The sequence below is a fragment of the Triturus cristatus genome, chromosome 1_2 (genome assembly GCF_964204655.1).
Source record: "Triturus cristatus chromosome 1_2, aTriCri1.1, whole genome shotgun sequence".
Classification (NCBI taxonomy): domain Eukaryota; kingdom Metazoa; phylum Chordata; class Amphibia; order Caudata; family Salamandridae; genus Triturus; species Triturus cristatus.
Genome location: NC_140580.1, coordinates 1,164,935,480 through 1,164,962,618, shown reverse-complemented (window position 1 = coordinate 1,164,962,618; position 27,139 = coordinate 1,164,935,480). Strand labels below are relative to the sequence as shown.

The window sequence follows — 27,139 nt, the reverse complement described above, 5'->3', positions numbered from 1 at the left end:
AACATCATGGGGACTTTAAAGGTACCCAGGGTTAGCGTATTCGCCGGGAGGGAGCCCAGAAATTGGCCAAAATACAGCTATATTTTGGGTTTTAGGGGAAAACTGCTGCAGAAGAAAGCATCTGTTTTTTTCCCTGCAAATGGTATCAACAAAGGGTTTGTGGGGCTGAAATCACCATCTTCCCAGCTTTCAGGGACAGGTGGACATTTGTCAGAAAACCAAAATTTTCTACACAGTTTTGGCATTTTACTGGGACATAGCCTATTTTTGCTACTTTTTCTGCTTCTAACCTCCTTCCAGTTAGTGGTAGAATGGATGTGAAAGCAATAATGGATCCTAGAAAGCTATACATTTTTGGGAAGTAGACAAAATTCTGAATTCAGCAAGGGGTTATTTGTGTAGATTCGTCGAGTTTTTTTTTTAATAGAAACTAACAGTTGAAAATAAGAAATATTGAAAATGAGTTGAAAAAAACAGCCATTTGTACCAACGTTTTCACCTGTAATTTCTAAGTATGACAGATTTTTTAAAGCAATATACTGTTACATTTGCTGGACCCTGCTGGTTGTGGGGATATATAGGACTTGTAGGTTAACCTAGAACCCGATGAACTCAGAGCCAATAACTGAGCTGCATCTTGCAATGGTTTTTCATTGTATATCGGGTATATAGCAATTCATTTGGTAAAATATAAAGAGTGAAAAATAGGTATCAAGGACACCTATGTATTTCCGAAATGGGAACAAAACAGAGTATAAAAGCCGAAGTTATTTGCACATCTCCGAAATCATGAGTACCCATACTAGCATGTGAATTGTAGGACATTTTTCAAAGTGACTTCTTTTCTACACATTGTCTTACATTTGGAAGGCAGAAATGTATAGCAAGTCAATAGGTAATAACAGCTGTTCTACAATTCTGTGTTCCCCTAAGTCTCCCGATACAAATGGTACCTCACTTGTGTGGGTAGGCCTAGTGCCTGCAACAGGAAACGCCCCGAAACACAACATGGACATATCACATTTTTCGAGTGAAAACACCCTTTTTCGCTATGTGCCTAGCTGTGGATTTTGGACCCTAGCTCAGCCGGCACTTGGGGAAACCTAGCAAATGTGTACATTTTTGAAAACTAGACCCCCAGGGGTATCCAGGATGGGTGACTTGTGTGGCTCCCACCAGGTTCTGTTACCCCAAATCCCTTGCAAACTTGAAACTGTCAAAAAAACAAAATGTTCCTCATATTTCTATGATGGAAAGATCTGGAATCTGCGTGCATCCACAAACTTCCACCCACTCTGCATTACCCAAAGTCTCCCGATAAAATGTTATCTCACTTGTGTGGGTAGACCTAGTGCCCGCAACAGGAAACGGCCCAAAACGCAACATGGACACATCACATTTTTTCACTGAAAACTGACCCTTTTTTTGCAATGTGCTTAGCTGTGGATTGCTGTGAACCCTAGTTCAGCCGGCACCTAGGGAAACTTAGCAAACCTATGCATTTTTGAAAACTAGACACCCAGGGAAATCCAGGATGGGGTGACTTGTGTGACTCTCACCAGGTTCTGTAAACCAGAATCCCTTGCAAACCTCAAACTTTGCCGCCCCAAAAACTTTTTCCTCAAATTTCTGTGATGGAAAGTTTTGGAATCTGTGTGGGTCCACAAACTTCCACCCACTCAGCATTCCCCAAAGTCTCCCGATAAAAATGGTCCCTCACCTGTGTGGGTAGGCTTAGTCTCAGCGACAGAAAACAGCCCAAAACGCAACGTGGACATCAAATTTTTCCAGTGAAAACTGACCCTTTTTAGGTCTCGCCTAGCGACGCAGCGCATGCGCTGCTCGCTTGCGAGACTATTGTCGTCAGTTTTGCTTTGAAAGCGGGGTGGAAGCTCCACCCATGCTTCTCATTGGCGCGTGTGAAAAATCCTTGCTTTTGATTGCCAGGGAGGCATGTTTGTTCCCTGTCTCCTGTTTGTCGTGCCTGCCCGGACAGGAGTTGTGCCCGTGCACAGCGTCTGTTTTGCTGACGGCGGACTACACAGGGCATTGTAAATTAGGGGTTATATGTATCGGTTTCACTTTTGGATTTCGCTGCATCTTGCGAATGGCATTTTAAATACGTCACACATGCTGTGCAGCACTTCGTTTATGACTTCCTTTATTGTGTGCGAGGTAAGCTCTGAATCTTAGCTCGCTTGCCCACATCTCAGCGTTTAATTTTCAGTTTGTAGCTTGTACAATTTTCATTGCGCTTTGGGTGTTGCAACATTAGTTTGTTGTTCTTTTGAACACATGGTGGAGTGCCTATGCTCCCATCTAAGGTACGTCATACATTATTTAGAAGCAACACATCACGGAGGTTCATTCAGCCGGTGTAGTGAGCTCTTGCTCGACAGTGTATGATGGCTGGTTCCAACATGCTTGGAAACCGGCCACTTATGGTGTGAGGCTGATCTGGCACCATTCCGAGGGAATCAGTCACTGTCTGCGATTTGCAGCATGCGCTGGAAAGAAGTGCGGCAGTGATCTCTCATCGCAACAAATGATGCACTTACAACAAACAACTCAATAATGTTTTTAAGCTCAGGGATAGGAAAATGTTTTCGCTGTTTATGTGACATAAACCAGAACCCTTCACACCGAAACAATGTTGTTGGAGCCCCCGCCACATGCACACGCCGTATTTCACTTGTGCTGCTATTCCAGCATTGTATTAGGCGTCTGTTCAAGAGGACTTAATAAAAGCGCCTCATGAGATTTTAAGGAAATAAAAGAGGCAACATTTTGCGGGGGAGACCCAAAGAAAACAATAGGAGGGGACACTGTTTTAGGTCAGCATGTGCCTCCATGTCCACACCACAGCTTCAGGTCGCAAATTGAAAAAAATATACCCTTATCTTTTCAGAAGAACTGGAAAATTACTGTTCCTGCACCCATTTACAATTTATTTCGAATGTTCCACAGATATTCCGCTTACAACCTATATTTCCAGAGGCCACACGAGTGTACTGCCCAACTTCTCGTTTAGCCAGAACAGCATTTTACTCCTGGGGACCTCCTGGAATTCCCTTGTGGCTGGTCTGTGCATCTAACGGAGCACAAGCTTCTTTGGGTTGTTTACCAGAAATCAAGTCTTCCTGTTTCTGCTCGAAGTTATAAACTGCGTATACACCATCAAAGGTGTTTCAGACCTTATACCCCTCACTCTTCCTGATGTATGCTGGGCATGTTCTCTACTTAACTTCACTGCCCTTCTGGATTCCTAGGAAGGGGTATGTGATGCCAAATAACTGCCTATCACTTTATTTGCTTCATTTGGATTGTGTTGAAGTTTTGTTTTCATACCACGAACCTGGCCAGACTGCATGAGCACTTCATAAGAGAACCAGATGTTACCCATTTTTAGGTCTTGCCTGGGCAGTGCATGTGCTGCTCTGCGAGGCATGCTGCATTAGAGTATGGACTTGAAGCTCCACCCATATTTTTGATTGGTTTGTGTCACTGTCCTTTGTAAATGCTGGCTTCTGATTTGTTAATAGGCTTGTTAGTCCCTCCTTAGTACTGCCTTGTCTTCATTTGTAACCTCCCATGAGCACTGGCCCTTTTACTTCTGTTGTTACATGGTATGTCTTATTTAGTCTATAAGCACTATTTTCTTTAAAGAGTTTCTCCTACTGCAGGCAAGACATGCTTGCCTGTAACATTCAGCATGCCATGCGCGCTTTCACTTTCCAAGCACCCCGGGAGTGGAAGCGGCTGCTTCTTTTAAGTGAAATAGGTCTCGCATTTACAAGAGTTTGAGCTATTGACATTGTAAATGACAATGCCTTTTATTTATGTGCTAATTATCAAAACTGATAAATAAAAGGCATTGTCATTTACGCCTTTAGCTTTAACTCTCACAAATGCGAAACCTATTGCATTGCAAATGCTTGTTTTGCAATGTGCCTAGCTGTGGATTTTGTACCCTAGCACTGCCGGCACCTAGGGAAACCTAGCAAACCTATACATTTTTTAATACAAGACACCCAGGGGAATCCAGGATGGGGTGACTTGTGTGGCTCTCGCCAGGTTCTGTTACCCAGAATCCCTTGCAAACCTCAAACTTTGTCAAAAATAAAAAATTTTCCTCACATTTCGGTGATGGAAGGTTCTGGAATCTATGTGGATCCACAAACTTCCATCCATCCCGCATTCCCCAAAATCTCCCGATAAAAATTAAACCTCACTTGTGTGGGTGGGCCAAGTGCCTGCAGCAGAGAAGGGTCCAAAACGTATTGTAGAGACATCAAAATTACCTATCACAAAACAACCTGGTTTTGCAAGGGGGGGGGGGGGGGGGGGGGGCTCACCTGGGTTTTTGGGCACAGGCTCAGCAGCCATCTAGGGTAACCTACTAAACCCAGACATTTCTGAAAACTAGACAGCTGAGGGAGTCCAGGGGGGTATGGCTTGCATGGATCCCACAGCGTATTCCTACCCAGAATCCCCTTCAAACCTCAATTTTTGTTGAAGTTTGTGGATGCAAGCAGATTCCAGAACTTTCCATCCCAGAAATATGAGGAAAATTTGATTTTTTCAGCTAAATTTGAGGTTTGGAGGGGATCCTTCGTAGGAAAACGTTGGGGGATCTACGCAAGCCATACCACCCTGGACTCCCTGGGTGTCTATTTTTCAGGTATTTTTGCGAAATAATAATTTTGAAGTCTCCACAGTACGTTTTGGACCATTTCCTGTTGCGGGCACTATGCCTACCCACACAAGTGAGGTACCATTTTTATCGGCAGACCTGGGGGAATGCTGGGTGGTAAGAAATTTGTGGCGGCCTGGTGATCCCACTACTTCCACACACACAAAAGTGAGGAAAATGTGATTTCTTTGTGTGCTAAATTTAAGGTTTGCAGGGTATTCTTGGTAGGAAAATGTTGGGAGATCCACGCACGCCACACCTCCCTGGACTCCCTTGGGTGTCTAGTTTTTCAGAAATGTCTGGGTTTGGTAGGGACGCAGGTGACCCCTTTGGAAAACCTGGTTTTTTTGTGATCGATAGGTGGGCCAGTGTTTTTGGTCCCGGGTTTAAAGACATCTAGGGGAACCTAAAAATCCCAGACATTTCTGAAAACTAGACACCTGTTGAGTCCAGGGAGGTGTGGCTTGCATTGATTCTCCCAGAATTTGCTGCAAACCACAAATTTAGCTAAAAAGTCCCTTTTCCCTCTAATATCTGTGTGGGAAAGTTGTGGCACAAATTTCCTACCGCTCACCAGTCCCCTCAGTCTCCCGATAAAAATGATACCTTATTTGTGTGTATTGGCCAAAAATGTGTAGAGATTGAGGGGGGCTCAAAGCGGGTCCAAACGGGCAGTTTGTTTATATATTTTTAGGCTGACGTTACTTTGGGCACCCACACAAGTGAGGTATTATTTTTCTATGGAAACCAAGGGGAATGCTGGGTGGTAGGAAAGTTGTGCCTGTGCGGTGATCCTACAGCTTATCAACACAGAAATGTGAAGAAAATGTGACTTTGTAAGCAAATTTGAGGTATGCAGGGGAATCTGGGTAAGAAAATGCTGGGGGATCCATGTAATCCACACCAACATCTAAGTCAGTGCACGCACACCACCAGCCAAGTGCCATCCACGCACACCGCCAGCCAAGCGCCATCCACACACACCGCCAGCCAAACGCTATCCATGCACACCACCAGCCAAGCACCATCCATGCACACAGTCAGCCAAGCACCATCCATGCTGTGAGAAGTTGGCCTGGTATATGATGCTCACTAGTTAAAGTGATCACCTTGTACCATGCCAAGCAACCCTTATGGTGTGGTTGTAAGTCAACCTTTTCGGACTAGCTGCCCTAGTGGTAGCGTAGGCTAAGCAGTCTTTGAGGCTAAACTCGTGAAGCGTGTTAAGCCAGCTGTTTTACCAAATGCAACCCCCTTTTATACCAATGAAAGGACACCACACAGATATATATTCAAAATATATATGTATTTATTTCTCAAAGTAACCCCTAGTCTCTTTATGAGCACAGGAGCACAAATCGTCAAACAAGATTACAGTAGAATACACAGAAGTTGCACTTTATATGGATAGGCCCTGGTGGCCGCTCAAACCATATACTAAAATAGTGGTATAAGTACCACGAACAGAAAAGGGAAAAGGCCTAGGGCCTCTAGAATCGCTGGGCCTACAAGGAGCTAACTTCAGTTAGTGACCAGGAGGTCCACGGGTGGCGTGTGCAGAGCAAATAGTCACACGCGTGCTCCCATAGGTTTCAATGGGTGCGTAAAAAGTACAAAGTTACTGCAAAGAGGATCTTCCGGATGGACTAGGAACTCAAGATTTGGAACACAGGCACTAGAGATGTAATACTACACTTGGGCACCGGAGTGCCAGCTTTACCTCACCCACAGGAAGCGGGTGCATAGGCCTCGAAGTGCGTCGGGTTTCTTCTATCTGTTCCGTGGAGCCTGTGGACAAAGATGCTGCAGGCGGTCGGTCCGGGAGAGATGCGGTGGATCCAAGAGTGGATCGGAGATGTTGAAGACCTGTAAGCAGAGGGGACAGTGTTCACAGTCACTAGCCAGTGACCAGCGTGGCACCAGGTGGGTACCAGGCAATGTCGGATGCAAACAGGAAGAAAGGTGTAGCTTGTCTCTGCAGCCACGTGGTCCCTGGAGGTCGACGACGTCCAGGAGTCGGTTCACGAGCTGTCCCACGCAAGTTCTCGCTGTCGGCGGTGTCGGCGACTTGATTGAAGCAACCAAGCCTTGGCAAAAGCAATTGTTGTAGGAGATGAAATAAGCTGATGGTTCTGACCAGCAAGGTCAGAGGGACTACTCCTTTGGAGGGGAGCAAGGGCCAGTCTGGAGCAACCAGACCAGCGGTGTATTTCGTAAAGTTCGTCGACAAGATGGCTACTAGCCAGCGGGCCAGCAACCGGTTAGGCGTGTCGAGTGGCAAAATGCAGAAGGGCCCCACGCAGATCGTGGAGATGCTGGAGGGCTCACCTTTTGTGCAGATGCTGCTCGAGGGTTGGGCTTCTCAGATCCCAAAGCACAACTTGGAGGGAGCCTCGGTTGTTGCACTTGTCAGCTTGTCGTGGTCGTTCCAAGATGGCTGGCTCCACGTGTCTCGTTGCCTCCACGGGTCCCCTCTCTTCAGGGACTGTGGATCGGGCGGTGAGAGGTCTGGAGGTCCAGGTCTTGTCAGTCTCTGGGCTCGGGCTCCGGCGGGAGGCGGCGGCAAAGCAGACGTTGATTCGCTGGATGGTGCTTGCGTTAGCAAGGTGGTCACTCCCTGACCACAGGGGAGATTTCCTTCAGTCTCCTGTGCAGCAGAATGTCGAAGTTCCCGTCTTCTTCTTAGTTTCAAGTTGATACCAGGATGTCTGAAGTCTTAGGACACAGCTCCTACCTTTAAGCGGATTCTAGGGGCCGGACTACCTGCTAGATCCCTCCCTATGGGTGGGACCAGGAAGGGGGGTGGTTACACCCCCAATCCTTTGTCCAGCTCGCCCCAGGCCCGGGACTGGTGTGCCCCAGGACCGGTTTGAACTGGCATATGCACCGAGGCTCCTTGTGAGCCACAGGCATGTCTGGTTTCTTTCAAGCCCTACCTGACCAATACACAAAATCCTGTCTGGGGTGGTGCATGCACCTCCCCGGGCAGGAAACCCTTTGTCCACACCTCCCAAGCTGGAAGGACTCCCAGCAGCAGGAGGGCAGACTTGTGTCTGTGGTGGCAGCATCCATTTTGTGGAGCTGAGGCTATGTCTGATTTTACCCGGGTTTCAGGTACTGTACATGTCGTGTCCCTCTAGAAGGGTGGAATGCTAACCCCGTCGCCAGAATTGGCGAGGGGTTAGTATTCCAATTCGTATGACACCTTACTCGACATGTTTTGATAAAGCCAAACCAAAGATAGCATTTAACCGCGAGGTTCATAATGCACTTAAGAGTACATGGTATGACGATATCTGGAAACAGTAGAAGGAAGTTGTTCCGACCACTGCAGACAGGCTCAGCTCATGCCAGAGCACCATCTCACATGGAACCAAGCACTCTGCCTTCAGGATTGTTAAGGCCTGCCATAGGAGTGACTTATAGGTTACCAGGTGTCCCATTTAAGGTTAGGTATAGGTTTACTACACCCAAGTAAGAGGTGATTACACCAACTTACCCCAGCTGAGTGATCAGCCAGTTGTGTCAAATTGTTAGGCCAAGCCTGGGGTGGCATAATACATGCTTCAGCCCCTGGCAGGCCTTGGGTACACCAATGCCCTGGGTACCTAGTGTACACTGGTACAGGGGCTGACAGGGTGATCCAACCAATTGGGTATGTACCTAGGGTACATGGAGTCCATTTTAAAGAGAGAACAGCCAGGCTGAGATCCTGAATAGCAGGATCTCAGGCCAACTAAGTCGAAAAACCAGCTAGACACTAGGCAAAAATTTGGGGGTAACCATAGTCAGATATCCACCTTCCTACACATACACATGCACACAGCCAAGCACTACCCACGCACACCGCCAGCCAAGCACCATCCCGCACTCGGCCAGTCAAGCAGGGCAGACTGGGAACAGCAACCAGCCCTGGCAGATTGCTGCTCGACCAACCCTGGAAGGGAGGGGGATTGTGTGTGCTAGTAAAAAGCACTGCTACTGCTTTTGTTACTGGGGGCTGATATTGCAGCACTGACGAAACCGGCCCCCACGGCCAGAAACCGGCCCTCTCCCCTCAGGTCCACCAGGGAAATGCCCGGTGCCCGCTTCGGCCAGTCCGCCCCTGCAGCCAAGCATCATCCATGCACACAGCCAGCCAAGCACCAGTCCACGTACACCACCAGCCAAGTTCCACTCCACGCAAACCACCAGGCAACCACCAATCTACACACACAGTCATCAAGCATGAGTCCACCCACACCATTAGCCAAGTGCAGGTCCACACACACCACCAGCAAATTGCCAGCCACAGGTCAGTACACGCAGACTGTCAGCCAAACTCCAGTTTACACACACACAAACTCTCCCTGGTTTCTAGTGGTTTTCTGCCCCCGCTTGGGAGCAGAGGAGACTAAAAATATAATTGAAACAGCCAAAATGTGTGCTTAACAAACAAGCACTGAAAATTCAATAGGTCTCGCCTTTAAGTTAAAGCCATTTGCTTTGCTAAAGGTATTGTATAGCAAAGCAAATGGCTTTAACTTAATAAAAGGCGAGATCTATTGCATTTTCAATGCTTGTTTAATATGTTTTGCCTCTGGTTTGCTGCGGGCCTGCCTGCCAGCGGGTGTGTGCACAGCATAGCCATGTTTGTAGATCTGCATATCTGTACTGCAGACCAGAAAACGGCAAGCCTGTGAGAGCAGAGCGATCCATTATAAAACTTCATGTTGATATAAATATGAAAATAGATGACACTCTGCATCCAATTTCCAAACATATGAAGTTCGATGAATATTAAATGGCAGGCCATTTCATCGTCGTAACTTATTTAGTTTCTAGGTTTTTATCAAAAAGGGCCCGTACTTTGCTCCGCGAGCACGAAGCCCCAATGTAATTGAGTTTAGAGTGGCAAAATCACTCAAGAGGCCAGAGCCCCAGATAGCTCCCTCAAACAAGGCATGCCTTCCTGTTCCCGCTTAAGACTTCTGTGCCAAGCACCCAAATAAATAAATAAATAAATAAATAAAAAATAATCGAACTTCCTCCTCCGAAAAAAAAAAAAAAAAAGGGCAACAGCTGCACGGTGTAAACAGCAATAATGATCTGAAACTCAGCCTCGGGGGGGGGGGGGGGGGGTTTGGGGGGGGGGGGGATATGCTAGTCCGACCCTAATTCTGCGAGGTGTTATTTCTTTCATTGCAGTCCCGTTAAGCATGAATGGAGTGGACACACTGGACTCTTCACCAACGTGGAAATAAGCGCGATGAGCAGCCCCGTGGTTTCGTTTGGAAGGAAAAGGGTCGCTTCCGTTTTTTTTCCATGTTTGGATTGCTTGCAAATCCATTTTACACTGAAGTACGGTGGTGAAGTGAGAATGCTTGTGTGTTTTTTTTTTTTTTTAACACATTTCCTTCGTTGGATTCAAGGAAGGGCCTGACTGGGGGAGGGAGGGAAAGCGAAAGCACACCACCATGCACGCACATGTGCACATCCCTACGCTAATTAAAGTAAACAAAGATGGCGTCGGGCTGTCCACATGCGCGTGCATTTTTGTGTCCCTCCGTACGCGTGCACATCTTGAATTGGTTACAAAAAGCCCTCGCATGGCGAGAGCAGTGCTGCGCACTGCTAATGCCAGGCGAGACCTAAAAAGGGAGCGACCCTTGCCTATAGAGCTTCTCACTGGCATGCCCATGAACATATCCCTGGTTCCTAATGGGCTTTCTGCCCAGAGGAGGGGGGCTGATAAGGGTCTATTGCCCCATTCTGCCTTCCGGGAGAGGGGAGGGGCAATAGCATGCCCACTGTCAACAGCCCCCACCCCTATGTATAATAAAAAACAATCTGTGGTGCCTAGTGGGCTTTCTGGGGAGGGCCAGATTATGCGCTATTGTCCCCATCTGCATCCCGGGCTGGGCAATTTTTTGGGGTGGCCCGGGGGTGGGGGAGTGGGGGGGGGCATTGGCATGCCCATTCCTACATATATTAAAATAAATACCTTGTGCCTAGTAGGCCTTCTGCCCCCCTCGGAGGCAAGCCAGGGTCCACTGTCCCCGGCTGCCTCCTGAGGGGGACAAAGAGTGTGGCAATTTTTTTTGAGGGGTGGGGGCATTGGCATGCCCATTTTGGGCAGACCCCACCCAGGGCTATTGCCTGAATATGGCAGAAATTATTTGGGGGAGCAAAGGACCTTGCCCAAGGGGCCACTCCCCCCTCCCTGGTGTCCAGTGGGTGGATCCCTGCTTGGGGATCACCCTCCTGGGGCGATCCACTAGGTAGGGGTACCATTGGAAAGAGGAGATTCACCCCTTTCCAATGATACCTCACCTGTCTTTCTACGTGCACAGGGGTTGAGATAGCCCCACAGGCACGTAGAAAGTGAAACTGATGTGAGCCTAGCAACTCATTTCAGTTTCTCTGAAATTACGTCAGTGCGACGTGCGATCTGACTGTCACTTCAGAGAAACCAAGGGAACATCCTCGGGAGCTGAGGAAGATCTTCCGCTGCCATGGCACTGGAAATCCCTCTGGTGCGGGCACCAAAGAGGTTTCCAGGGCCATGGCGTCGGACTCACGGGAACCATCCGACGCACATGAGCACTTTTGCGTTAGACTGCTCCCGCGTATCTGATGCATGGAAAGGGTTAACAAAATCTCAGCCGGAAGATGCGGAGTAAGAACCAAGTTATTTATCCAGTTTTGGTATCTTTCATAGATTCACATACCTGAATCATTCCCCATCATCAAAGTGGGAGTCCACGGTACTAAAATAAAGCAGTATAAAAAACCATATACTAAGAAAGCAGAATGCGAACTGTGACCGAAGTCGAGACTTGGATCAGAAGACTAAGAAGAGCTGGGGACCCAAGGAACCACCCGAGTTAATGAATGAATGAATACACACTTGTATAGCGCATGGCTACCCAAGGGCATCCCAGCGCTTTCTGTGACACCTTATCATTCACCACTAATCATGGAAAGAGAAAGGTCTTCAACTGCTTCCTGAACCTGAGATAGTCATGTTCAAGACTAATAAGGTCTGGAAGCTGGTTCCAGACCTTGGCGGCGTTGTATGGAAACCGCCGGCCTCCCGTCCGTGACCGTTTAATCCTAGGGACTACAAGAAGTTGTTTATTATTGGATCTAAGAGTTCTATTGGTGCGATATAATTGCACCATAGCCTGGATTAAAGGAGGGCCATTACCAAAAATAGACTTATGGATAATACACATTGCCTTAAACCTGATTCTTTCCTGAACAGGAAGCCAATGCAACCGACTGAGTACTATCTTAGCAGAACAACATTTCGGGACATTCATTAAGAGGCGAGCCGCACAGTTCTTAACAGTCTGTAAGATCTTCGTAGTTCCTTGTGGCGCACCCAGGTAAACTGCATTCGCGTAGTCCAGCCGCGATAGAATGAGAGCTTGGACCAGCATAAGCCTGGCTTCAAACGGAAGAGGAGGAAAAATCTTCCTCATCATTCTAAGAGGGCCATAACAGTTATCAGCAACTTTACGTGCTTGCACTGTGAAATTGAGATTGCAATCAAACCATACGCCCAAACTCTTAATTTGTTTCTTTGGGACAGGAGGGGGGCCAAGACAGCTGGGCCACATAGGATCTAAATTCACAGGGGACGCATGGCCCAGTATCATAATTTCTGTCTTGGCACCGTTCAATTTAAGAAAAGACAGATTCATCCACTCCAAGACCTTCTCAAGGCAGGAGGTTAAACCCGGTCCCGCTTTGTCTTGCCGACTAAGGGACACCACCAACTGGGTGTCGTCAGCGTACATAACAGTGTGGATACCCCAGGGAACTACCACCTCCGCAGGGGGCCTCATGTAGATATTAAACATGGTAGGACTAGGAGAGGATCCCTGGGGTACTGCACACTGCAGAAGGATCTGATTCGAAAGAACCTCCTCTTCGAAGGCCGCGAATGATCTATCTGAAAGGAAGGACTGCAACCATTTAAGGGCAGTCCCTCCTACTCCCACCTCCCTAAGTCTTTGGATCAGGATTTGATGATTAACCGTATCAAAGGCTGCGCGGAGATCTAATAAAATGATCGCAGCGCAGCCTCCGTTGTCCAAGATTTTTCTAGACTCTTAGACTACGGCGAGGAGGGCGGTCTCCATGCCCTGATGGCACCTGAAGCCGGTCTGGGTGGGATGAAGACAGTTATTTTCCTCCAAAAAGGCTGCCAATATGGAATTAGCATATTTTTCCACAAGTTTACTAATTCTATGTCAGGACCGGAGGCGAGGATTATGCTATTCTTTCTCCACTTTATTGAATAGCAGCCATTTCAAAGTCAAAACTACTTTTCCCATGAACAATAGGGAAACAATAACAAAACAATAGAGTGTCTCTAGCTAGAGCGTCTCATCCATTGCACCAATCAGGAGTCTCCAAGTAGCTGATAGTCCTCTGTCCCTGATTATGCTTCCTCTTTCTTCGCTGCTTGCAGCCAAGATAAGTCGTTTTTCCTATACTACTGTTTTAATTTGTATTGCCTAACGAACGGTTCATAGACCTGTTGTTACTTATGTGGTTATCTAATGTGGTATCTTTGCAGTGTTAATTTTACTGTGGTTGATTTTCATGCCTTGTTAGGCTGCCGTGGACTGTTGTTTCAGGAGGCGCGCGCGCGCCATATTTTCTTCGTAGGACGCGCGGCGCCCGGTTTTCCCCGTTGTACGGGTTTTAAATTCAGGGATTGTTTCGCTGCGAGGCGCCGCTACTCAGCGCCTCGCTCCGGCCGTGGGAGTCTCCCTGCTCCCTAGCGGCCGCATATCGGTGCCTGGCTTGCGGTGTTGTTGGACGCCGCTAGAGGGCGCCTAAGAGCCTCTCTGACGCGGCGCGCGCCGGGGTTTCCGCGCATTCCTCACAGCGTTGGATCCCCAGGCTGCAGCGCCGCGAGAGCCACGTCTTGTCTGCCCGACGCCCCTGACGAGGGTCGGTACGATTTGCCTTCAGGCATTAATTATTTAATTACATTACACGCCCCATTGAACGCCCGTTTCACGGGTCTGTATCTGCTATTAGGCAGTCCTTTGGCAGCGTTTCACTGCCTGGGGTCGGTAAACCTTAGGCCTACGACGCTCTCTTTAGAGTCTGTACAGCAGTGAATTACTGCAGGGATCCTGTGATTGGCAGACTGCCCGATTAATTCCTGTAGTTGGCACCAGGGCTGTTTGGATCCCAGGCTTTGAGCCTATAATTGCGAGCACTGCCCGCCCCTATTACCGGCTGCCACCCAGCCCTTCTTCATTGCATGGTACCACGTGCCCATTGCTGCCTCTAACTTTTACTTACCTCCATGGAGTCTTACGAAGAGGGCGTCTATCAGGACGACCAATGGGATGAGGATCCCCTGACGGCCCTGCCATGGGAGGATGACTTCTATGAAGCGGTGGATGACTCAATCCACAAGGCGGTAGAGCAGGCCATGACCCCCCTGGAAGAGCGTCTGTCCCGGAAAATTGACCAGGCTTGCGAAAAGCTAGCCAGAGCTGCACAAGCTTCCTCCAGAGGCCTTTTCCCCAGCGATCCAAGTTTGGATGGGCAACAACCTCCGACCAAACGTGTGAAGGAGGCGGGGGTGGATTCTGATGCTTTTAGCCGCCTTAAACAGGCCTTTTTAGCAAGTTCTCTCACGCAAGCAACCCCATCTACTTCGGCGGATGGGGACCATGGGGACGAGGGCGCCTCTCCTGAACAGTCCCGCCCTTGGCTCCCTTCTAATTCAGCGCCAGCCTCTAGTGAGCCTAATTTGTGTGCCGACATGCTTAACCCGGATGATGTCCTGCACCCACGATCCTCGGATTGGGCCCCTTCCGAGAAGGTTGCACAGTACGTGGCCAGTCGGATCCGCCGACCCCTGGAGCCGGCAGCTCGTAGTTGTCTCAGAGCTGAGTGTCCCCGTCCTTCCTTGGAAGGGAAGGTAGCCGCCACTCCTGAAATCGACCCCCGAATGGCTACCTTTTTACAAAAATTTGTTAAGGATCCTAAAAAAGGGATCGACAGGTCCTGGCGGGCCTGTCAAGATAAACTTCTAGATGTCTTGGGACCTGCCACCAAAATCCTTGATATGGCCGAAGAGGCCAAGGCCTCGGGCTCTCTCATATCTCCGGACCACCTCTCCTCTTGGGCCCAGCGGGTTGTGGTGTTCCTAGGAAATGCCAACTGTGCGCTCTCTACGGAACGACGTAGGTCGCTCCTGATCAAGGTTGACCCCAAACTCGGGGACCTGGCGGACACGGAGGCGGGCCCAGTTGCCCAGGGTGGCCTCTTTGGCGAACCCTTCATTAAGGAGTTAGGGAGGTTTGTCAACACCTTTACCTCCCTGGATAGGGCGCAAACTACCATCAGGAAGGTATTTCGCCCTCGGGTTTTCCGCGGGGCCGGACGAGGTAGGGGCCGCTCGTCCGGCCGTCCTAATCAGAACAGAGGGCAAGGCTCCGGTCAAGGACAGTATCAGGATCCAGCACGCTTTGGCAACTTCTACCCCACCCGTGGACGCAGAGGCAAGAACAGAGGCGGCAGAGGTGGAGGCGGATCCAATTCTTCCGGTGAGTGTTCTCCCTTCTTCCCTTCTAAAAGTGGGGGGCCGTCTGGCGCATTTTTTCCAAATGTGGACTTCTATCACGGGAGATGCTTGGGTTCTGCAAACAGTGAGGGGGTTTCACATAGAAATTCAGGGGACCCCTCTCCAACGTTCTCCTCCCCGCCCTCTCTACTTCTCCGAGTCAGATTCCGCCCTAGTAGATCAGGAGGTCCATTCTCTTCTAGAAAAAGGGGCAATAGTGTAGGCCATACAGCATCCCCGAGGTTTCCTCAGCAACATCTTCCTTGTAGACAAGGTGGATGGGGGCCAGCGCCCAGTTATCAACTTACGCGAGTTCAACGAATGGCTCGTGTATCGTCACTTCAAGATGGAGGGGATCCATCTTCTTCGCGATCTTCTTCGTCCAGGTGACTGGATGGCGCGTCTCGACCTCAAGGACGCCTATTTAGCGGTTCCCATCTTTGCCCCTCACCGCAGGTTCTTGCAATTCCTTTGGCGCTCCAAGACTTACGAGTTCACGACACTCCCATTCGGCCTGTCCTCCGCCCCTTGGTGCTTCACCAAGGTTCTGAGACCGGTGATAGAACGTCTTCGAGCGTCGGGCATGAGGCTCATAGTCTATTTGGACGACATCCTCCTAATGGCGCAGGATCCTCGGACCCTTTCTCGGCACTTGCAAACCGCGGTGGACCTCCTTCAAAATCTAGGATTCGTGGTCAACGAAGTGAAGTCCACCCTGGTCCCTTCTCAAAGAGTGATCTTTCTTGGCTTTCTAATCGACTCAGTGGAGTCTACTCTCAGTCTTCCTGCTCGCAAGCTGACGAAGATCCGCCACGAGATTGGGAGGGCCCTTTCCCTAGCTCGGATCTCTCTCAGGCAACTGGCGCGAGTGGTGGGCTTGCTGTCGGCATCCATCCAAGCGATCTTCCCGGGCCCGCTCCATTACAGAGCACTCCAGCGTCTCAAGGCGACGCATCTCCGCCAAGGCCGTCCGTACTCCCACAAGGTGATTCTGACACGGGAGGCCAAGGAAGAGCTGCAGTGGTGGCTTTCCAACATGGAAGCCTGGAATGGTCGCGCCATTTTTGGTTCCGCGCCAGACATCGTTATCGAGTCCGACGCGAGCAGATCCGGATGGGGCGCGAAGTGTGGCGAATTCACCACGGGGGGTGTGTGGTCTCCGTTGGAGCAACAATTACACATCAACTGTCTAGAACTTCTAGCAGGATCGTTCGCGATCAAATGCTGGACCAAGGATTCGATTCAATCGTCTGTCCTTCTCAAGATGGACAATATATCGGCGGTCCGGTATATCAATCATCTGGGGGGCACTCGCTCGAGGGCCCTTTCGAACCTGGCAGCGAACCTGTGGCAGTACTGCCTGGATCGGCAGATTTCAGTCTCTGCGGAATACCTTCCCGGTCAGGACAACCAAGTGGCGGACTTTCACTCCCGCCACTTCCACGATCTGAGCCTTGGGAAAAAACACACTGGGGTGTTTGCGGACATCCAGTCTCTTTGGGGTCCCTTTTCGGTAGACCTCTTTGCCTCTCGCCTGGACCACCAGCTTCCCCGATTTTACAGTTGGAGGCCGGACCCTCTGGCGGAGCAGACGGACGCGTTTCTCCAGGATTGGCGGTCCGAGATGGGCTACGCGTTTCCCCCGTTTGCAATGATAACTCGGGTCTCCGCCCAGATTCGTCGCCAAGGCGCGAAAGTGGTGATCATTACACCGATTTGGAGGTCGCAAGCGTGGTTTCCGGTTCTTCTGGAACTTTCTTGGGATTCTCCAATCCTACTCCCCCTCTTTCCAGATCTTCTTCTCAATCCGGACGGGTGTCCTCACCCGTTGATACAGCAGGGCTCCCTGGCTCTCATGGCATGGCGGATTACAGGGGAAGATGGGCGATCCCAGGCCTTTCGGGAATGGCTCAGAGCTTCTTGTCCAAGGCCTGGGCAGACAGCACACTTAAACGTTATCGGTCCACCTGGAGAAGGTGGTGTCGTTGGTGTCTGCGACGGAGTTTCAATCCCGTGGCAGCGGATGTGTCTGCAATCTTGAATTTTCTGGCCTCCTTAGCAGAGGATGGTCTCGCCTACAGAACCATCAATACCTTCCGGTCCGCAATTTCGGCCGGCCATGCCTTAGTCGACGGTTCGCCGGTGGGAGAGCATCCTTTAGTTTGTCGTCTTCTTCGGGGTATTCGGCTCTCGCTTCCCCCGGAGCCTCGTTACTCTCAGTTGTGGGATGTCAACAGGGTACTGAATCTCTTCCAATCATGGCAACCGAATAAGTTTCTCTCCAGGAAGGAACTGTCGGCAAAGCTGGCAATGCTGCTGTGTCTGATCTCTTGCAGGAGGGTTTCGGACGTCAGAGCCCTGGATGTGTCGGGGAGAATGTTCTCCCCCGATGGGGTGACATTCGTTGTGCGTCGGTGCACTAAATGCGGCACGACTTCTGTGTCCTACCCGGCGTTTCCGGACTCTCCCAAATTATGTGTTGTTGCATGTCTCAAGGCCTATGAGGAGATGACAGAGGAGTTCCGACCGCCTGGAGAGCGCCAATTGCTCATTGCGCTCAAGAAGCCCCACAAGGCGGTGTCTTCCCCCACTATCGCCCGTTGGGTACGCTGGGTAATGCAGGAAGCAGGCATTGATGTGAAAGCGTTTGGTGCTCATTCTACCAGAGGCGCTATGGCCTCTAAAGCCTTTACCCTGGGAGCTCGTCTAGAAGACATCCTCAACGCTGCGGATTGGTCTTCAGACTCTACCTTTAAACGGTTTTACTTTAAACCGGTGATTGACATGGCTCATTTGGTTGTGAGCAAGCTTTAAACGAGCATAATCCTCGCCTCCGGTCCTGACATAGAATGAAAAATTTCCTAGCTAACGTAACGGAAAGTTTCAATTCTATTAAGGACTCGGAGGCGAGGATTATCCCGCCCAGGGTACAGCTTTGCATACCTTCCCACCCTCGTATTGCAGTAAGTACGATGTTTATTTCTGGTATGTCATGCTGTTTCAATTGTATTGCACTTCTATGCTGTTTGCACTTTTCTCCTCAGGGCTAAACCTTAGCCATGACTGTCGCTCACGCTTTCTTTTCATTTCCAGGGGACTCAAACAAACAACACTCCTGATGCGGGTTTTCCTGGCTGACCGAGCGACGAAAGAGGAAGCATAATCAGGGACAGAGGACTATCAGCTACTTGGAGACTCCTGATTGGTGCAATGGATGAGACGCTCTAGCTAGAGACACTCTATTGTTTTGTTATTGTTTCCCTATTGTTCATGGGAAAAGTAGTTTTGACTTTGAAATGGCTGCTATTCAATAAAGTGGAGAAAGAATAGCATAATCCTCGCCTCCGAGTCCTTAATAGAATTGAAACTTTCCGTTACGTTAGCTAGGAAATTTTTCATTCCTGGCAACAAAGAGATGGGGCGATAATTAGCCCAGTCCTCAGGGTCTACATTTTTTTTTTTTTTAGAAGGGCTTTGACTCTGGCTTGTTTCCAAAGAAGCGGAACCTGCCCCATTGTAAGGGAGGAATTTATTATGTCCAGAATAACTGGAGTAACAATCTCTTAAGTACCCAGAAACCCCAAGGAGGCTGTGTGCAGAGTGGAAACACAGCTGCGTACTCAATGCAAGTCAATGGAAAAATCACGGTTGCAGTTTTCAAGAAGAAGGACCCATCCCAGAGGACCCTGATGAAACCCTGTGGAAGATGGAAGGTTGGAGAGTTACCCCACCCGTGGATACCCTAGGAACCAGGATACCTACCCCAAGGAAGCCAGGTGCATAGGTACGAAGTGACGTTGGAAACTGCTGTAGACCATAATGGAGGATTTTAGTAAAGATGACGCTGGCGAAAAAGGTGAAAGAGTCCAGTGGAATTCAAGAATCAATTCATGAAGAGGAGAACCTGCAAGCAGAGGGGACAGAACATATGCCACAATGGAGTCATCAGGAGGCACAGAAGAGCAAGGACCACCAATGACGAAAGATGCAGGAGAGGTGACCTAGTCGCTGCAGCTGTGAGGACCAGGCGACACTGTGGAAAACCAGGAGCCATTCACGAGCTGTTCCATGTCGGAAGTCGAGAACCAGGGGGTTGGTGCCTGGCAGGAGCACCAACAAGCCTTGGCAGCAGCAACATACTTGGTAAACGAAGAAAGTGCAGTGTCGGGATCAGCAAGGTCCAGGGGACTCAAGTGCAGGAGAATCGGAACAGGCCCTGAGCAAGCAGGGGAGCCTACTTAAGCGAAAGAAGACACTCAAGAGGACCCACAGGCCGAAGGCACAGGAGTCGCAAGAGGACCTCGAGCAGCTCACCAATGATGCAGGCCCACAGTGCAGAGGATGCGGTGAGGATGAAGACCTTGGTAGGAGGAGATGTTGGAGGCTGGAGTTTCTTGTAGTCCGAAGATCTCTGGAGGACAGAGTCAACAAGCCTTGGCAACGGCAAGTCACAGGGGTTCTGTTCCAGCAGTTCCGACAAGGAATACTGGCCTCAGACTGGCTGAGAAGACCGTGCAGGCTTCGAGGGAGTTACGGAACCACCACCTGTGTTGCTGAACCTTTCGGAGTCTGTGGGAGCTCAGGAGCAGCAGACCGGTCAGCTTCGTTGCAGTGCCTGCAGATACAGGGGAGTGACTCCTTCACTCCAAGGGAGATTATTTCAAGCGTCTTTGATGCCCACAGGCCTGGAGAAGAACCTGGATGAAGCACAGGCACAGACGATGCAGAAGACTGGCAGGACGGCGAGACCAGGAGCAGCAGGAGTCTTCCTTGATGCAGCCTCAGTTCCAGGCGAAGACCAAGGTGCCTACAAAGTGTAAGTTGAAGTGGTTTTCGGTTTGAATCTCATCTCACGATGAATCTGAAGAGCCACCCACAGGTAAGCCCTTAAGTACCCTAGGGAGAGGGTAAGGACGAATCAAGGGTCCCTCCCAGAGGACAGGCTGGACAGAGGGGAGGATCCTCCCATGTCCTTTTTCCAGTCTCGCGACAGAGCGGGAGCCAAGGGCTCTCTGAATGGGTTCCAACTGGAGTATGCAAGGATGGAAACAAATGTGCCATTCAAAGCAGTCTGGTGGTGCTGGGAAGTGCCCCCAACCTAGCCCAATACACCAAGTACTGTCTGGGAGGTGGTCACATCTCCCTGTGACAGGAAACCTATTGTTCTACTTTCAACTGCTCCAGCTCAGCTCAGCAGCAGGAGGGCAGAATCGGGTCTGGGGTTGGCAGCAGCACTAGCTTGCTGACAGAGCCTAGAAGGCTGTTACCCGGAGCCCTCTGATGCATGGAATCATGCCTCCAACACCAGTAAAGGTGTTGGGGTATGCTTCCAACATGTTTGATACCAAACATGCCCAGGTTTGGTACAACCAATATATAGTTAGCCATCGAGTAATTGTGCATGGCCACTATATGTATAAAAATGGCTGACAGCACTTACAAAGCTTGGACAATCTACTCTGGGGTTTGTTGTGGTTGTCCTGCTCATGCAGGGCACCCTCACACTTATAACCTAGCACCCTGCCTTCACGATTGAAAGGCCTACCTTAGGGATGACGTATAGGTTATAAGTGCAGTGACCTCAGATTTAAGAAAACATATCTGTCGTAAGTGGTGCTAACACCAACTTACACAGGGTTCAATGACAGGCCTGTAGTCACAGTTTGAATGGTCTCTCATGGGTGGCACAATACATGCTGCAGCCCATGGGACACCCCTGGTGTACCTATGACCTGGGTACCTTAGTACCATATCAGGGACTTGGAAGGGTACACCAATAGCCAATTGGGAAGGTACCAAAGTACTTACCACAGTCCAATTTAGGGAGAACACACAGTGACTGGGGTCCTGGTTAGCATGATCCCAGTCAGACTAGTCAGAAAACATAATGACATTAGCAAAAATCGGGGGTAACCTTGAAAGAAGATTCTACTTTCCTACAGTACTTACATGTAAATATTAATAATATTCCACTTGGAAGATGTTGAATATCTGCATACATTTGTCACTGTTTATGTGGCTCTCGCATAGAGCATGTTGGTAGCCTACATAAAAAATTAATATCTTACTTAGAAGATGTTGGGTCTCTATTTGAAACATTCATTCTCTGCGGCTTTTACACAGAAGATGTTTAGTGCTTATGCATATTATTAATAATAGCTCACCTGGAAGATGTTGGGTATCTGTGTGTAATAATGCTCGTGTTGTTCGTGGTTGAACTTTTGGAGTGATAACGAATAATCACCCTTGCTGTCCTCTGCCATCTGATGTCGAAGCTGAGCTTGCTGGCGAGCCTATGAGAGTGAAAAGAACAGATATACGTGGGACATGGAAGAATGATGAAAGACTGTATATGGGTTGGTTCCTTTCTCTAGTTTATCTATTATGAGGCCCCCCCACCTTTACTGGACATGACATGTCTATTTACACTCCGACAGAAGCAGACACTTCAGTGGTTGTGTAACAGGAAGACAGATGACAGACAGACTAATATTAAGGCAGACTTTACCATCTAGAGCTCATGCCATATGTTACCTTGTGGTGAGAGGTACAGACAGCTCAGACTTCACTCTTATTATCTTTATGCGAGAAGAGACCTGCTCTAATGTGGTGCTATCCAGAGATTGTGCACTTGTCTTCAACATAATATAATAGACGGTTACCAGAGGGTGAAGGATGCAGGTCACCTGTTTGGGCTACACTTCACACAAACCGGACTCCTGCATCACTCATCTGGATGCATCAGCTTTGAAGGTCAAATACATATCATTACAGCACTTACAAGTATGTGCTTTAAATATATCTTGTTCATCAAAAGCCATGTTTAGTACCGTGGGCCTTACAGAATCCAACAACGATGGCATCACACAGGTAATGCTGATGACACCAGCTTCAAAGTAAGGTCATTTCAACGCCCCTGTGAAGGGGCTGGCAGTGGAAGTGGGGGCTTCAACTCAGAAAAAAGGATAAGAAGGCTCAAACATGTAATTTGGTCTGTTTTATTGTTCGCAGGAATACCTTTATTTAAGGATAATTTAAAATATGAAGATTCTATATTAAATAGCAAAGTGAGTTGACAGTCAAGGATCTATGCAGGCAAAACCCGACAGGTTTGAAAGAAACTAGATTAAAAATAAGCACTGGCAAAGCCAATAGGTCTGACATGCTTACGTAGCCAATGTAATTAAGGGCGTGGCTTAAAAACACATCAGCTAAAAATCTGTGCTTACCATAGTGTGCCGCCCGACTTGTATTTTGCGATTTCGGTCATTGCATTCAGATATATGATACAACAAGTAACATCATACCTACAACAAACCAGGACTATTGGCTTTGTCAATGGTTGTTCGTTGCATAAAACAAAAAAGCTGCAACTATGGCATGTTGTATACAATATTGAAAAAACTTCCACTTAAAGCCCTGGTGACACCACGACAATGTTGCTGCTCCTGAGTTTCAACAAGCATTTGCAATGCAATAGGTCTCGCAGTTACGCAAGTTTAAGCTATTGGCATTGTAAATGACAATGCCTTTTATTTATGTTTTTAAACTGAAAACAAAAATAAAAGGCATTGTTATTTTCAATGTCAATAGCTCAAACTCGCGTAACAGAGACCTATTGCATTGCAAATGCTTGCTTATCCCAAGGCAGGCTGTAGTACTGAGTAACACAAGAAGGCAACAGATCACCAATGGGAGCAGAGAAAGAATTCACGAAAGGTAACGCCCCGGCTCTGTTTCTGTTTCCTATGGCTGTGTTCAGACTGATGGGTGGGAAAATTTCGCACAGTTTAAAAATATATATCGTAGGGGTGGGTAATACGCAAACGCAAAGGCCAGGCTAGCCGCTGTGCATAGGAAGGAAAATTGTGTGCAAGGGCAGGATCCCTGCGCGTTTAGGTTATTGCAGTATTAGCTCACGGAGTACTTTTCATGCCTGTTTGGTCCGCTTAATTATCTGAGAGAAAAAGCACAGAGTGTTAGGGAGTTCAGCAAAAGGGAACAGGTAAGTAAAACACATGAAATTAAATAAGAAGGGCTTTTTAAAATGTATTAATAGTGGTTTCTTGGGCCTTGCCATGCTATAATCTCTTTCACCCGATATTAAAGACATAACTCCTCCCAGCCCTCACATGTTGAGCTTCTTCAGACTGCTGCTCCCTGCCCTCAAACATTTTTACTCAAGCTAGAATTAAATACTTCTACGTTTCTCATATTCATTCCACTCATCGCGTCGCCCTGGTCCCTAGTCCTGCAAGGACTTGAGATTGCATTCATCGAGCCGGCTGCGAGCGTTTCCAGCAGACCTTCAGGCCGCCTTCAAGCACTCTATGGGTGCCATTTTACTGATTTTAGTGCCGCGTTATGCAGCACTCGACTCGGCATGACCTGACAATGGTGGAGAGAGGTGAATCACGCTTTACGTTTAATGATTTTGTGGCGTTTCCATTAGCAGGGACTGTTTCTTAAAGACTGCACCGCGTGCAGCATTGGAGGTGAGCATCACTTACGCGCAGGACATGCGTGGATTAATGGTTGTGCTGGCGCAAGTGGTGCGAGCCCTTGAGTTTGCTCCTACGCTTGCGTTCGGTTAGCCAGCTTTCCGGCCAGTAAAAATGGATGACGGTGTGTGGGCCTCCGAGAGGGTTTCATTGAGATGCTTCAGAAACAACAGGCATTGTGTAATAAGTCCTGCTAAATTGGATAACGACCATTGTTTTTACAGCGCCTAGAAACGGCAAATGTAAAGTTTGTAACCTTATTGAAAAACATCTTGATATATTTTTTTTTCTACTTGCTGTTTCGACCAATTTGATATCCTTGGGTATTTAACAAAAACATAATTGGCTAATCCCCTTGTTTAATTCAGCATATTTAAAAAAAAATTAAACCGGCCACCGTAGTATGTCTGTGCCCCTTCAGTTCTTCACTTCTAGCAGCTTGGAGTTAACACCAGTGGAAATGGTGCTAAGCAGCAGCCACTGTTACTTGCCTAAAGCGTTATGCTGTATGAATATTTAACTCCCTGCAAACCCGCGTTGCTACAATACTGCGAAGCGCTCTGAACATAGTAATATAGCCACAAGGAGGTTCATTGTGGTAAAAAGTGAAGAATAGCACAATGATCATAACTGATTCAGCATGAGAACATGTGCTTTGGAAACCTGCAGTGCTGCTGCAGTAAATGACGTGAAATCTCCAGCTGCAAGGTGTGCAACAGAGTGGGAGTGTGAAAGAGGAATGACTTAACACCGAGGTGCATAGCTGCGATACACGGATGATGGCTTTCTGGATTGCAAGTACAATACATATATGCACTCGTGCATAGCTACGAGTTAACACTGGTGGAGGTGAGACATTACTAGAGATGCCATGCGCGAGCAAAGTCTCCAGTCCGGGTGGGCAGGGCCTAATGCCAACGGGGCGGACACCAATCCCGCAACCACAGGCCCGAGACACAGAAGCAACGACAATAGATCTCGCTGAGGCGATGCAGCGCATGCGCTGCATTTGCAGGCGAGACCTAAAAAGAGAAGGGAAATCCAGAGAGAAAATGACTCTCTTTAAAGGATTTCCCTTCCCTTACAATGCTCACCTGGCATGACGTCACGCCGTATCTTCTCCACTAGTGAAAAGTGAGCTGTGTGAGCAGCGCACATCGAGGTGCCTGCTGTCACTGCAGTCCGGAAAAAAACGGACCGCTTGTGCCAAGGCACAAAACAGAGCCCGATAGAGACTCGTTTCGAGACCCCCCTAAAAAAAACTGGCGGTGCTCAGACGGGTGGAGACCGGGACCACTTAAAGCCTTGCTTATAAGTCTAAAGAAAAACATTGGCTAATCATTTTTTGTCTCAAAAAGCACACGTTGCTATAGTAGTCACTGGCACTGAAAGGAACTACTTTGTGTGTGGATGTGCTCCTTGTGAAAGAGCTGAATGCCATTACTCACAGTGAAGTCAGCCAATGGCTGCAGTGACAAAGTGACGCATGCTGTAATGCGCGGTAGAAAAATGTGACTAACATTTACACACCAATATATGAAGAGGTCTGGCTGAAAGCCCCTATAAATAATTATATTATACATACCAATTTAATAAAATCAAAAGGTCCTAGTTAATGCCGGACCTAAAATGTAGGTCGCTAAATAGCAGCCATGGGATTATTCAAGTCATGCAATCAAAAGCAAGTAAGGAAAGCCACCAAATTAGAAGCAGCAAATGAGACTGACAAGGCGGCCAACCAATGTCAAGGAATGGACTGATGCAATGCCCTTTCCAAGTATTGGTGTTGAACATAATAGGATTTCAACGGCAGACAGCTGAAATAAGTCTTAGTTGAGATCTAAAAAAGACTGCTTTGTGTAAACTATATAGATGAGCTAAAGAATCAAATGTTTGATGACAGTGAACACAGACATTAAACTTTAGACCTTAAAAAAACGACAATACATGGATTGATCAACAGTGTTTTTCCCCATACTGTTTTCCTGCAATGTCCTTTATAGGTCTGGCCTGAAAGAGCATCTACCTACAAGCTGTATTGTCGCCAATTATTCAAAGTGTATAGAGGGTGCTTTGGCTTGACCTAGACTAGTATTACTCTTTCACTCACACTCTTGGCTATTTGGTGTCTGATTCTGCCTTCCAGGAAGTGCTTCCATTGGAATGCATGAGAGACTAATTTACATTTGAAAAGTATACTCTTGTCATTGCGCGGTGTGTTATATTCAGTCTTCTATACGCATTCTATACAGACAGCTCTCCTTTAATGCTACTTTTAAGCCAGCACTATCAAACCGAACAGGGAGGACTTTAAAGTGACAAACTGCATTTGAGCATACAATGCAAGTAAAAAACAGGGCTGCGGTACTTTTAACCCCTTCGATGCTGCGCAGATTCCGCCGCTGTGCTGGCGGAATCTTGCGCGGGCGGGGTCATGACGGAATGGTTCCGTCATGAGCACAGCTCAACCGTGGGTCATGACGGAACCATTCCGTCATGAGCACCGAAGGGGTTAAAGGAAAAGTACCAGCGCTTCTCAGCGGGGCTGTAGTACATTTAGTGGGATAGTACGAGCACTTCTTAGTGGGGCTGCAGTACTTTTACTAAAAAGAGTACCGGCGTCTCTCAGCAGGGCTACAGCAGTTTTAATAGAAAGAGTACCAGCGCTTCTCAGCGGGATGCAGAACTTTTATAGGGAGAGCACTAGCGCTTCTCACCAGAGCTTCAGTACATTTAAAAGGAGAGTACCAGCACTTCAAAGTAGGTTTGAAGTACTTTTAATAGGAGAGTACGAGCACTTCTCAGGAGGGTTGAAGTACTTTTAATAGAAAGAGTACAAGCATATCTCGGAAGGGCTGCTGTACATTTAATAGAAAGAGTACCAGTGCTTCTCAGGGGCTGCAGTACTTTTAACAGAGAGAGCACCAGCGCTTATCAGCGGGGCTGCAGTACTTTTAATCGAAAGAGTACCAGCGCTTCTCAGGGGGATGCAGTACTATGAATAGAAAGAGTACCAGCGCTTCTCAGGGGGATGCATTACTATGAATAGAAAGAGTACTAGCGCTTCTCAGGGGGATGCAGTACTATGAATAGAAAGAGTACCAGCGCTTCTCAGCACAGTAGTTTTAATCGAAAGAGTACCAGCGCTTCTCAGGGGCTGCGGTACTTTTAATAGAAAGAGTACCAGTGCTTCTCAGCGGGACTGCAGTACTTTTAATAGAAAGAGTACCAGTGCTTCTCACCAGGGCTGCAGTACTTTTAATAGAAAGAGTACCAGCGCTTCTCAGCAGGGCTGCAGTACTATGATTAGAAAGAGTACCAGCGCTTCTCAGCGGGGCTGCAGTACTTTCAATAGAAAGAGTA

At 48.3% G+C, this 27,139-nt stretch overlaps 1 protein-coding gene across 16 annotated transcripts in view; it reads right to left on the bottom strand.

Annotated features, from left to right (window-relative positions):
• The window catches only part of FNBP1 (formin binding protein 1), a 975,957-nt gene that overhangs the window by 348,193 nt on the left and 600,625 nt on the right, over window positions 1–27,139 (bottom strand). For all 16 annotated transcript variants that reach the window (XM_085613976.1, XM_085613977.1, XM_085613978.1 and 13 more), the window contains exon 7: window positions 21,440–21,568. In XM_085613976.1, coding sequence (XP_085470102.1) covers window positions 21,440–21,568 — 129 coding nt within the window. The remainder of the gene's footprint in view (window positions 1–21,439; window positions 21,569–27,139) is intronic.